The 14165-nt window shown below is 44.9% G+C and overlaps 1 protein-coding gene across 1 annotated transcript in view; it reads left to right on the top strand.

Annotated features, from left to right (window-relative positions):
* The window catches only part of SLC9A9 (solute carrier family 9 member A9), a 414412-nt gene that overhangs the window by 320846 nt on the left and 79401 nt on the right, over nucleotides 1-14165 (top strand). Inside the window, exon 14 of the mRNA XM_019491821.1 lies at nucleotides 3081-3160. Within this exon, the coding sequence (XP_019347366.1) occupies nucleotides 3081-3160 (80 nt within the window). The remainder of the gene's footprint in view (nucleotides 1-3080; nucleotides 3161-14165) is intronic.

Raw genomic sequence — 14165 nt, 5'->3', positions numbered from 1 at the left:
GCTCCACAGGGAGCAGAGATCCACACCAGGGGTCTCCTTGCTGCTACTGCCCACCCTGGCAATGTGGGGCTGCACAGGGCAGGCAGCAGAGGCAAGGAGACCCTAGTACGGATCTCTGCTCTCTGCAAAGCCAGGTCACATGGCAAGGCAGTGCTGGTCCCTGCTGCATGACCTGACTCTGCAGGGAGCAGAGATCCTGGGCAACAGCAGGAAGGAGACCCCCAACATGGATCTCTGCTCCCTGCAGAGCTGAGTAATGCTGCAGGGACCATCAGGCTTGCTCACTGCTCTGTGCTGCTTCCTTGCCCTATGACCCTGCATGACAGGAATCAGAGATCTGCATGGGGGTTTCCTCACCTGCACAAAGGGCAGTGGCCCTCCCCCTCCCCTGCACGAGCCACCCATGGCCCCTTCCTGCTCCACACTGGGGCCCCAAGCCCACAGCCCCAAGCAGCTGGGTAAGGCTGTGCAAAGCTTCCCTTGCAGCCTGTTCAAAACAGATGCTTCAGACAGCCCTGCTAGCTAATGCGGACAGGTGTCTGTGTGTGTCTCCAATTTCACTGGGACAGGCAGACAGAACAGTGACCGCTTAGGGCTTTTTGGAGCTAATCAACAGGTCAGCTGGTCAGCTGTTTAAGAAGAGTTTGAACTAATGGAGAGAGGCCATTGTTTTGCTGATGAGGTGATAAACACTGTTATCAGCTCCCTGCTGGCTTGCTCATCTGTCAATTTGTCGCAGACAGTATAAAGAAGCAGGGAGGGAGATTGAAAAATTCCATATCACCAATAGATACATGTACTGCACACACCCCACTTGCCACAGAGTGCTAGCAGGGGGCTGGGGGCTAGCAACATTCCTGCCCTCTTGAGCAGCCAGTGGGGAAAAGCCCGGGACAGTGCAGGCAGGGTTGGGGGTTTATACTGCTCCCTAATCAAGTGTCCTGCTGGGACTTGGCCACACCCTACCTCAGATCAGCATTCTGGAAGGGAAGGGAGGGCTGCTCTAGTGCCCACCAGCTTCTAGCCTGAGCCACTGTAGGCATGTGCCTGAATTTCCTGAGTCCAGAGAGAATGTCTGTCCAGTTACAAACTGGTTGAGCCTAGCCAGGTTAGACTAACCTGCAAAGATTGAATCAATTCAGACTCAGGCTTTTTGAACGTCTGTCCCTAGCCTTTGAGTCCCTGTTGGTGTTTCCCTTGCACCCAGACTCCACACAATCACTGCAGCCATACAGGAAAATTATCCAGACTCCAGTTGGGAGGAGCAGCAGCAGTGAAAGCAAGGACCTTTGGTCACGCAGAGAATATTTTTCACTTTTGACAGATTTTTTCTGCCCTGTGCTGACTGACTGTAACCATCTCCATCTTCATGATCTCTTCCCCTCAGTTTCACCCATGCCTGCCCCTCCTCCTCTCTGGCTCTGTCTACTTCATCCTCCTTCCTTTCAGTGTCCCCTCACATTTCACTTTTCTTTTCCATTTATTTTATCCCTTTTAATTAAACCCACCAAAATGTTTTGGAACCGACATGATGTTCTCAGATTGTTTTTTTTTTTTTCCTTCTTTTACCCTGTTTTATTGATTTAGACCAGTGATCAGCAACTTTTTTAGGCTGCTACAGCCGCAGTATAGGAGAAGTTCCTGTCACTGCTGCTTCTCTCTGCTGTGGTCTGGGAAAAGGCCCCACCATCAAATGCTGCTGGAGCCCACCCACCACAAAAAAGAAAACATCCCACATTCATGGGCTAGATCAAGTGGCTCCATGGCCTGGATCCTGCCTGCAGACCACAGATTATGACCCCCTAATTTAGATTTTTCAGAGATTACAGGATCATCTACTATTCGTCTTTTGGTAGTACACACTAGCACCAGCCATTCTTGGTTAGTTGTTAAGCACCATACAAGAACACTCAACTCAGCGGGTGATGAATCAGCTCCCCTGAATAAAACCTGGACTCTGTGCTACAGTTATAGGTTACTTCTGCAATTCTTATATCCAGAAAACCACCACTGATCATAGTGGAGTTTTGCTAGTATTGGGCCTTATACAAACCCCAATGAAAGCAACTGAAATATTCTCACAGACCCTTAAAGTGAAAGACTGAGCCCATCACTATGATCTTCAGTATTATATGCTTCATAATGAATGTATGAGATCAAAGTAGAGAAATAATGAGATGAATTGGGTTGAATAATACATAAAGAAAATATTTCCATTCCATGGACAATATAAGAATGAACTCTTTTTAAAAAAATACATAATTAAAACTTAAAGCCAAAAGTAGCATAACTGTAATGCTATGCAGTTGGGAATGAGCATTCCCACTTCTATTTCCATCCTGATGTTAATCCTCATGCTTTTAATTGTATTGTGCCTAGAGCATAGCCTGTTAGCCATTCTGGTATATAAGACTGTTGTTTACAATATCCTAGACTCCTTTTATAATTTTGCAAGCTTTTCTTTAAGTTGAAAACCTGAGTTTCCATGTAGAAACCTACTAAAATCAGCTTGCAGGATGGAGACCAGTATTTGTAATTGGTCCAGGAAGGTACTGAAAACTGTCCCAGATTCCTAGAGCAGTTGTTTTCCTATCACAACAGAGGGAAAAAAAGAAAGAAAACTCATGGTATAATTATTGGAATATTATGATCCCTTTAGGAATGACATTTGGTAAGACATAAACAAATACCATCTGAACTTGACAGAAGCAAACTGTAGTAATCCCACTACAACTTAACAGAAATATCATTTTTTTATTGATCTTAGAATGTAGTGCTTCTTAGCTGCTTAATAAAATTGGAATTATTAATAAAAGTAAATGCTGAATTATTCCACCAAAGTACCAGCACAGCAAGGAGAAATGTGTTATATGATGTAATTTGCTCAAGAACAGATTTACAAATAGACATGAAAATTCCTGGGCTACAAACGGTGTGTTGTGTTTCTGCTGGGTTTTGTTTAGGTTTTTTTCCTTAATTAAAATTGAAGTATAGTCTGGATTGACATGTGTTTTTAGTATTGACATTTTGTTTTCTTTGTGTTTCAAAACTGCTCTTCATTTTATATATTTGTTTTTCAGAGAGCTTCTAACATGGATAAAAACACAACCAAGGCTGAGAGTGCATGGCTGTTCAGAATATGGTATGGATTTGATCACAAGTACCCTTTCATTCTTGTAAATCATAGGCTATAGTTGTATTACAAGGAGAACCTTGAAAATGCTGGAGTCTAAATATTATCATTCTAATTTTACATATTCATGTTTTTTAAAGAAAGTACAGATTTTTTTATGGGGAGAAAATAATGAAAGAAGTTCAAAGACAGCCCAATAATAGGAAAGCAGAGTTGTAGCATTTCCTAAATGAGTCAGTAGGGAATGAGATTGAATTGGAAGCACCTGCCTAGATCAAAGTTTTGAGTCAGTGTATAAAAACGAATTAATATTTTCTAATTCCAGGACAAAACTCTGGCAGGAGCAAGCCACTTGCAATATTATTTTATTCATACTTGGGAGTGAAGTCACTTTCAGGAAGGGCAAGGGCCTGAGGCTGTGTAAAGCTTGCTTATGACCAAACTACATGCAGGCCATCTATAGCAGCATTTCCCAACCTTTTCTGCCCCACACTACACTTACACTGTCTTTTCCATCCCACTCAACACCCGCTGAAAGCAGAGCGGGGGGGAGGGGAGATGGTGAGAAGCCAAATGCAGAACGGGGGGTGGGAGGGTTACAGCACGGGTCCGGACAGAGCGCGGTGGCAGTGTGCAGCAGCAGTGGCAGCACTGACTGTAGCCATGCCCCGCTGGAAGCCACGCCCCCCCCAAGTTCCGCAGCACACCTGGACATGTCCAACGGCACACCAGTTGGGAAACATTGATCTACAGCAAGGGAAGGTGCATAAAGCCTACCACATATAGAGTCCAGCCACAATCACCATCCTATGCTGTCTGTTTGCACAGCTTGGTGAAGTAGCTGCCCAAAGGAGTGCACAGAAGAGACCAAGCCCCCATTACCTCATCAGGCAAACAAAGGTACATGTTCTGCATACCATGGGGCCTTCCAGTGGCCATAAGGGTCCAATGAGAAACAGTGGTGGCTGACAGTCTTGCTGGAGCAGTACGGTTCCACCTTACCCCCATTCTAGCTGCTTGATAAGGCACACAAGGAGCACCTGCTGCTGTGCACCTTCTGTTGTCACAGTCCTATTAAACATGATTGAAGAAGGCAGGTATAAGTGCCATTGTGTGGGTGCCACTGATACGACAGCATGAAAGTCAACTAAGAATTGGCTATTAAATGTTGTGGGAGGAGCACTAAGGACCTAATCCATTGAAGAGAACAGGATGCCAAGACTCACATACTAAATACACCAGCCATGAAACTGTACTAATATGGTCCCAATACAGCTCCATTTTTCTATCATCCTGCCTTCATATTTGAGCTTAAATCAACAGTGATGGTATTTGAACTGCATATATGTCTTTCTGCTATGAACAAAGGTGAGCTAGGATGAGATCGTGTGATGCAGCTCTTAGGTAAAGCAACAGCTTATTAGAATTCCAACAAAGTTATCCCTCAGTAAGACTTCCAGCAAAGAAGACATCATTTTGGCTTTAAAAATATAAAAATAAATATTGCTTCTACTAATCTATCAAAACAGTTTGAAGGGCCAAAAAGTAGTTAGAATTAAAACATTTTACTAAGATACGTTTTTTCTTTACAAGAACAGTTGGAAATTGTACATGAATGCAGTGAAAAGGGGAAGAACATGTTTTAAAAATTATTGATGAGTGCTATTATAGCTGGTTTTGGATATGCTCTGATTCCACTTTTTCAGAAGTGGCCAAGTTTGTAGCTGCAGGATGTTTTAAAGGTTAGGGACGGACATTACACATAAACCAGTTTAAGTGATCAGAAACTGTTTTAAACCTGTAACAGAACAGAGGTTCAGTGCACATAAGCCAGTCTGAAAATGGCTGAAACTGGTTTGAGATAAACTTGGTTGAATGTAGTATCAGACTCAACTGATTTGGGTCAAACTGGTTTATACAATGTCTGTCCCAGACCCTTTGCTGGTTTAAGCTAAAACAGATACTCTCAGCATCCCAGCATGCTCTCTGGGCTGGGCTGGACTGGGCTGGGCTGGGCTGGGCTGTCTGCTCCACAGCAGAGGTGGCCCCTCGCCTCTGCTCCCTGGCTGGAGCTCCAGCAGAGACTTACAGGCACACCAGGGTCTGCTAACTTCCCCATGCCCCCTTCCCACTGCCCCCTCACCACTCGCTGCTTAATCAGGGATCCCTTCCTCCTCTCTCCCACAACATAGACTGTAGCCAGCATGTGGTATGCTAGCTAATACTGTGTAAGGCAGATAGGACAGTGTCTGCTTAGGGCTTTTTTGAGGTAATCCACAGCTCAGATGGTAATGTCCCTGCATTCCTTCCTTTGGAAAAAACTGTTTAAGAAGAGCTTGTGCACCCGCCTGGTTTGGTATAGGTGCTTCCTAGCAGCCTTGGAGTGCACGCCCAGTTCAGACCTCGGGGCGTGTCCTCGAGACTTGGGTGTTGGGCTGTGTTTGACCCTGAAGGAGGTCCCAGCACTCGCCTGCCATGACTTGATCTGCTCAGTAGTGGGACTCCCCCTCACGGAAACTTGCGAACTGGGCGCTGGGCTCTACCTCCCCTACACCCTAGCCATACACCAGCCTTCAGGATGACCAGGTGATGTGTTTCCAGCTTGCCTCTTCGGTGTATCCTCCTGTTCTTGTCCTCCCCTGCCTGTCCCTCCATGTCTTTCTTTGCCCCGGGTGTCTACAGGGTGTGGGATCAGTCTTGCCTTGACCTCCGCCTTGACCCTACTTCTGAGCCATTGGGTTCACTGAAGCTGCCTCCATTCTTCTTCTTGACCTTTCAGGTCAATTGGGGATGCTTCCCCGGTTTGGGCTCTGCATGCCCTTCAAGATACCAATGTGAACAAAGAAAAGAAAGAAATAGTAGAAAAGAAAGGAACAGTAGGGGTCCGGGTGACAGCCCACCCCACTCACAAGTCCAGCGTCTGTGGTCATCAGGATCCCTCGACGCCATCCTCTTTGGCCCAGCTGTCCTGCCGAGCTGGGTGTTTACCGTTTTAAGATGGCCAGGACTTTTCTGGTGGGCCCCTGTCCAGACTCCAGCCAATCTTCTTCTTTGATGATCCTGGAGCCCATGGGGCAGCGTCACACCCTATCCCGAGTTTAGCTGCCACCCCCCTTGTTACCCTGCTTTTAAATCTGCCAGGCAGTGGTTTTTGGTAACGTCGTCTGCCAGCGTTGCTCCCAGCCTCAAACAAAAGTGGCTGATGAACCATGCCGGAGGCTCTTCTCGGCGTGTTGCGTCTTTTCCTGTCGGAGGTAAGTAAGCCCCCTCCTTAGGGCTTTTAGTTTTCTTTTTCAGGGGGCTTACCCCAGCCTCAGCTCTCACCATGGGAGGGGTTCCCAGGACCTCCATTTGCATCCCCCTGGGACAGCTTGTAATGAATGAGGCTTTGTTTTCTGATGAGGTGTTAAATGCTGATAACAGAGCTGATCAATGCTATGTTATCAAAGGAGGGATCCCTCCCTTATCACAGTGTCCTGTGATTAGGGAGAACACTGTGATTAAGGGGCCCCTGGCCATGTCCCCCTCAGCTCAGCCATTTGGAAGGGAAGGGAGGGCTGCTGTAGTGCCCCCTGGCTTCTAGCCTGAGCCACTGCAGGCATGTGCCTGCATTTCTGGGATGTCTGTCTGGTTATAAAACTGATTTAGCCTAGCCAAGTTAAACTAACCTGCAAAGATTGAATCAATTCAGGCTCAGGCTTTTTGAATGTCTGTCCCTAGCCAAAGGGTATAAAACATTGCAGATCAGTAGGGAGGAAAGAAAAGGCTAGAAAATAAAAATATTTCAGAGAGACTGAGAAGTGGGAGAAGTTTCTTCACTGGGAAGTGAAGAAAAAAAATGCTGAAAGAAGGAAAAGAAAACAAATGGGAGGTAGAAACATCTAATAATAGGAAAGCTGGAGAGTAGGGACTGAAGGAGAAGAAAGGGAAAACAAATGTGAAAAGGAGAGAAGACAGAGCAACAGACATGAAAGGGTTATGGAAAAGGCAAGGTATAGAGAACCCAGGACAAAAATTAGTGAAAAATAAAAGGAAATATTGGAAGGAATCAGAATTTTTTTTTTAAATGGTGAGAGAGGATAGGAAATAATTGACTCAATGATCCTGGTTGCTATGAAGCTGGCAGGGTAAGCCCCCCTACTGTTATCTTTTTGGAGGTATCCTACCTGACAGAAATACAAAAGGGAAAACAGATGTAGGTCTTGAATTCAGAACAGTAACTTTTTGTTCACATTCAGTTTAGAAAGTTTGCTCTGTAAAGTGTGGGGGTGGAGGGTGAAAAAGTGTTTTAATTTCTAAGTAATTTTTTAAGAGATTCTGAAAATGAAAGAAAACATATACCTTAAATGGTAATCTCCTATATTCTGGTAATAAACTTTTTGCAATATTATCTTTCTCAAAGACTGTAGCCTACAAATGTATTTTAATTAAAATATGATTTTTACATCTTTTTTATGGTGCATACTTGCATTTAAATCCCTGCAGAGTGTAACAGTTTCACCCACTTAATGCCTGGACTGATAGTTCTGAACATTTCTACTGTGGGTCACTATTCTGTTTCTGAAAGAAGTTCCTTTTCCTCTGAAAGAGAAAAATTATCTACCCAGACTTTTCTTCAGTGTCTATGTCCTTCTCTTAGCAATGTTATGGGTTGTGCTGATGAATATAAAAGAAAAAATTAATACAGTTGTCATGTAGCACAGTATTTATACCCAGTATAGGACTGCACAATGAATTGTGATAAAGTCTTTAAAGGAAAGATAGTGAAATGTAATCTTCTGCCTGGTTATACATACAGGAAGAGTCCATGCCTGTGACATTTCTATAGCCTGATACTTGCTCTGAGGTATTAACACACATCTGCCCACTCTTCTGGTAATAATATCCCTTATGTCTGTTTATTTCATGGGGGGAGGGGAAGTATAATTGCAGCAATCACAAGGGTGTTGTGCTTCTTGCTGTGATTCTGAATGATTTCCACTTACTTAAATGATTCTAGACAATAGTAACACACAACATTACAGTGAAAATTTAAAGAAAACCTGAAATTGACTTGGAGACTGAATTTACAGTGTTGTTTCTAAAAACAAGCAATACGGGCTGATCCAAAGCCAAATGGAATCAATAGGGGTCTTTTCATTTATGTCAAATATTTTTCAATAACATCCTAGATACATAAAAAATATGCATCTTATCCTAATACTAAGATTAATATCAAAGGAATAATTTCAGTTTCTAAAGGTTTTTTGGGTTGTTGTTTTTTTGCCTCCATGCTGCAAGTAGGTACAGAACATGATAAAACATTTGATATTTTGATGTGGCTAAATGTCAGTGAGTTCATCTCTGCATTAATATCTTACAGCCTAGTGTGTGAGCATTCAAAGCTGTAACGTAATAGAAAGGGCTGATGAGGAGGAAGCATGGGGGAAAAAGCATTAAATATTTCAAAAATATGTTTGAGATAGTAGGATTAATGTCACAGATTCTTCATATATCTGATATGCTGTTACCCTTTTAATTTCCTTCAAGGGCAGTTAATTCATTTGCATCTAATATAGCAAGCTGTAATTAAAACATACATGCATAAACAGTGTTTCTGATTCTATAAGAAAGGGGGTCATTTTTTATATTTTGTGCCACCTAGTGTACATAGGCAGAGTCCAAACTAAGAACAGAGTGAATGTGCTCTTTGCTAGGAACATCCCAGAAAAGAAAATGTGGCTCACAAAAGAAAAAAATTCCTCTCTGGTCTGTCTGCTCAAGGGTGATAACAGTCCAGTCTGCTCCTGACAGGAAACCAGGTCACATCCTCTACATATACTATTGAACTGATTGGCAAGTAGGACCAAAGAGTAAAAGCTCCACTTATTTCCTACACCTCTTCATCCCTTTGCTTGCATACCATGTGTATTTATTTCTGCCTGCACAATCTCAAGATATGGGTAGCTTGCACAGAAGCGAAAGGGGATTGCTACTCAGCTATGTAGACTTATAGTCCAAGTTGCAATTTAGCCTTAAAAATGAAGACAAATGTTAACACTTTGGACAGGTGTCTTAAAAACAACTTTTACCACTTGTTTTTTCTACTAACCTGGGGGTTTAAATTCAACCAACCCATTTGGGTTGAACATAGTTTTCTAGCACGCTCTTTATCCACTAATGTTTCCCTCAATTTTCTTGTGCTCACGTAGGGCATTTTAACACATGCTCTTGGAGGTGCATGGGGCGCTTTAATTAGCAAGCAGTGTTAATTCAAACCACCAGAGTGCCACTGAAAAATGGTGGTGGTGTGCTTTAAACTAAAGTTGATTGAACAAGCGTTAGTTCAAAGCGTCCCATCAACATTTTTTGGCATGGGGACACTGATACATGTGATGCTAGAGTCTGCTGGAGTGCATTTATTTCCATGCTCCAAAAGATTCAATTAATTGAGTCTGCTCCGACATGCTGGATTTCAAGTATGCCAGAGCCAACTCGCTGCACGTCTATAGAAGCCCATAATTATCACTTACGCCTCTTGGATTGTTTTGCCCTCTCTGTGACCACGAGGGGCCTTACCACCTGTTCTCTGGCATCTCCTCTGCAGCAAGACAGGGCATAATGAAGGGATAAGGTAAATTTGGGATAGATTAAGCAAACCAATGGTGAAGTTGTAGGGACAGAAGAAAGGAAATGTAGGAAAACATATTTGTATTTAAAAGTCATATTTATGAGAGAGCTTGCCATACTGATTCTACGTGCTTTTAATGGAAGAGATCTCTGTACAACAAAACACATAGAAAATGAGACTGAGAAGCAATATAGCAAAGCAGAGGACAAGATACAGCAAGACCACAGTAGCAATAATGGAATGAAGGAAAAGGAAGAACAAAGGCAAGGAATGAAGAGTATGTTTCTTTTTATTACCTAGTGATAAGTTTGTTATGGGTTTGGTCTGAGGCCCAGCCCATAGCTGGAACTGATTGTTTCCTAACAAGAGGATGGGAGCTCAATGTGGTACTCTCAGAGTACGTACAGAAGTTCAGGCAGCTTTTTGGGGAGGCACTCTAACTATGGTGCTTTACACAAAGTGCCATGGGTTAGAGCACCATCGAAACCAACAGGTGTTCACCTGTTTTGGTGGCAGGAGAGAGGGGGTCAGAGCCTGCATTCCCAGGTCAGTAGGCAGGGGCCCTACAGCAGCCTAATGAACATTTATTGTGCTATGACTACAGACAGCTTTTGGAGACTTCATTGCTGAAAAATGTAACTTTTATACACACCCTCAAACTGGACAATGGAGTGCCAAGCATGTGCTATTCTTATCCTTAATGATATGGACAGGAGACAGCCTCTGAGAAAGAAAAAGGTTTTGAAAAATATATAAAAAGACCTGAGTTGTGGCAAATAAAGAATTCTGGTCTTTGCAGTGTTGTAACTACATGCCGAATTCTTCCTTTTGGGCCACTCAGGGCTCCTATATATGAGCACAGAGACTGCTCAGATGTGTTGGAATTCCAGAGTGTTGGAGCAGACTCAATTAATCAAGTCTGCTGGGTTTGGGACAGAAGTTACACATAAACTGATTTAAGTTTAAACCAGTAACAGAACAGAAGTTCAGTGCACATAAACCACTTTCAAAATGGCTAAAACTGGTTTAAGATAAATCTGTTTCAAAGTACTATCAGACTTAACTGTTTTAGGTCAAACTGGTTTATGGAACTTCTGTCCCACACCCCTGCCTGGACTAAGTTAACTCACAGTCCCCCAGCATCCCAGGATGCTTTGTAGCCCTTAGCTGGGCTGGGCTGGGCTGGGCTGTCTGTTCCAGTAGAGCAGGGTTGGCCCCAACTCTCTCCTCCTTCATCAGACCACTATCACTGGTCCAGCTGGCCGAAAAGGGGGTGGGCATGGCAAATTCTGTTCCAGAGTGCCGGTAGCCTGAGGGGCCCCAGCCAGTAGCCATGGGACCCCAGGTGGGGTCTGCCTGGCAGAGGGATAGCAGCCCTTGCCAGGCATCCCCAGCCCCCTCATCCTGGGTCACTGCTCGAGTGACAGGACCATGGGGGCAGGAGAGTATGTAGTGCTACAGGTTCTTAGATTCTTCTTTCACTATCTTTAATAGCTGTTCCTTTTGTTGTGTCTCTTTAGTTAAAGCTTTGCATGTCCATAGTAATCCTTCCAGAGTGGTTCGTTACCTTGTCTTTTTATTCACCCAGGGTTTATGCCCAGAGAGAACCACTGGTCACAAAATTGTACAAATGCATCTGGTCCACAGAATATATCCTTACTCTAAAAACTTGTAGCTGTTTTTCTTATCACCCACTTTTCTAGTTCCAATAGCAGTTTTCTCACCAAGCCTACCGTATCAAGTCAGTCCAAAAAGGGGGGAAAGCTCCTGAATTCCAACTTAATCTGTGCTCCCTCCTTTGCAAAACCAGTTTAGCAAATTTAAATGACTGAGCCTCCATACTCCTGGAACAGATTTTGCAATCCTCAGCAGCTCTAAGTTCAAGCAGTCTCCAATTTCTAAGTCCAGTGTTCAACAAATTTTCCAAGTGCTGTACACAATAAAGTCTCTCAATCCAAGCAAATTCAGTAGTACCCACCCGGGGAAGGGAGAATTCCAGTGTTCCCGTGGTGAGTGGGGGTGGGGAGACCAGGGGTTCCTGGCAAGAGCTGCTGCCCTCTTCCCCCTCCAAGCACACTCTGGCTGGGGATTGTGCAGGCAAGGGTTGAGGTTTAAACCCCCCCAATCATACTCAGCCTGCCGAGGCCTGGCCACGCACCACCCCCTCCCCCAGCTCAGCTTCCCTCCAGGCTTCCAGCCACTGCAGAAGGGAAGGGAGGGCTTGCTCTAGTGCACCCCCTCCCCTGCTTCTAGCCTGCACCACTTCAGGCATGTCACTGCATTTCCAGAATCAAAAGTTGATATCTATTCACTTGCTTCTTGGTTCAATCTACACCGGTTAGACTATCCTGCAAAGACTGAATCAATTCAACCTCAGGATTTTTGACTGTCTATACTTAGCCCCTGGAGCATGGCAATTGCCGCATTGCAGCAACCTCCTCTGTCCCGTATATCAGCATCCCCGTGCTTAAAAATGGCAGCAGGGGCACTTGTACTAAAGCAATGAGCTTTAGTTCAAGCACCCTCATCACCATTTTTAAGCACGCAGACACTGATACATAAGACACGGTGGCGTTTTAATTAGAGCGGCTCTTGAAGCCATTCTAATTAAAGCGCCACCTCCGGAGCATGTGTAAAAGTACCCTCAAAGCCCTAAATGGTGTATTTTTAAAAGGTATTCAGGTGCCTAATAGAAGTTAGGCACCTGAATACATTTTGCAGATGTGGTCCAAGTGCATTCCATTTGGACCTCCTGAGACAAACTACTTAGAAGGGAGAAGGTGGAGGAACATTGCCTCTGCCCTTTTATAAATTTCCACTAAACTCAAGGGGCACATGCCTTGTTAGGCTGAAGAAATAAAACAGCATTCAGAAACAGAAACAAGACTCTGGAACTGAGCAGATCAACTTTGGTTGATACATTGGTCCATATCATATCAACACAAAAGGAAAACTGACATTATTAGCAATCAGCCTTTTTTTGGCTGATGTGGCCAATCGTGTTGTTGCTGAATGCTGCATGCATGCGTGCAGCCACCGCACACACGCGGCCAGCCCGACAGCTTGGAAAGCAGTGTCTGACTGGTAAGTAGGTTGGGGGGAGAAGGGGCAGGGGGAGGGAAGGAACATAGGAGGGCATATTGAGACCCCTGCAGTGAGGAATGGAGTGGGGCTGGGGCAGGTGCTGCCCAGCTGGAGCAGGGCATGGGACGGCGCCACAAGCGGCTCATCCAGGGGGCACAGAGAGGGGGGGCAGTTCCCACCACTGGTGCACCACCAGGGAAGGCATAGGAGCATGTGCCCCCAGGACCTGCATGGGGGGAAAGGGCAGGCTGCTGCTGTGGGCTGGGGCCAGGAGTGGCACCAGGCTTTTCCCAGCACAGGGAGCCTGGCCCAGGGCTGTGCTTAGACCAGGCAGTGGTGGTGCTGGGAGGGGGACCATTGGCCCCCTATAACCCTCTTCCCAGCACCACCACCTGCCCCAATTACAGCCCTGGCCCAACGCCCCCCCAACCAGGAAGAGCCTGGCACTGCCCCTGGCCCCAACCCACAGCAGAAGCCCACTCTCACCCCACGGCCTGATCCTGGGGGCATATGCTCCCATGCCTTTCCCAGGCATGCGCGCAGTAGTGGGAGCCACCACCCCCCCATGCTCCACGCACCTGCCAGACAAGTCGTTCATGGATCTGTCCAGCACCCCTCCCTGGTGGGACAGTGCCTACCCCAGTCCCAGCCCCACTCCCTCCCTCACCACAGGGGCCTCACTCGGTCCCCCCTATACCTCTTCCCTTCCAACAGACGTACCAGCTGGATGCTATTCTCCAAGCTGTTGGGCTGCATATTGGCAATCAGATCAGTATAAGCCAATATGGCTTGTTAATAATCAGCCATCGGTATCAGGCCAAAAAATCTTTATCGGTGCACCCCTAATTTATACTAAAGCCGCTATTAATTGTTGTTCTGATTAATTCCCTTCAGTGTAAAGGACATGTCATGGCCCTTTCACTTAACATGAACAAGCCAAAAGAACATTTTTAAATAACTTTAAAAGATTATCCTGCTTAATTTCCCAGATTCTGTTGTCCTGTTTTCTCTTCCTATGCTTTGTATATGAGCAAAATACAAGTGATGGCTGCTTATGAATAAAATACATGTCATACAGTAGTTATGAGAAAACAGAAAGGCTTTTCCTTTTCTTACCAAAAGCAATGGTGTACATCTCGGGGAGAGGAGGGGAGAGCGGGATGACAATGAAAAGGAATTTCGTCATCTTAAGATCTTCAGGTGAACTTTCCCTGCATGAAAAATTGTCACTGCCATAACAGACACAGATAGCTTGAAAAGAAATGTGAAGTTGCTATAGCAATGTCTTTTGCCCACTGTTTTCACCATTCTGGTTGGAAAATGAAGTTTCTTAATTAC

The sequence above is a fragment of the Alligator mississippiensis genome, chromosome 7, assembly GCF_030867095.1.
Source record: "Alligator mississippiensis isolate rAllMis1 chromosome 7, rAllMis1, whole genome shotgun sequence".
Classification (NCBI taxonomy): domain Eukaryota; kingdom Metazoa; phylum Chordata; order Crocodylia; family Alligatoridae; genus Alligator; species Alligator mississippiensis.
This window is presented reverse-complemented; position numbering and strand designations above follow the sequence as displayed.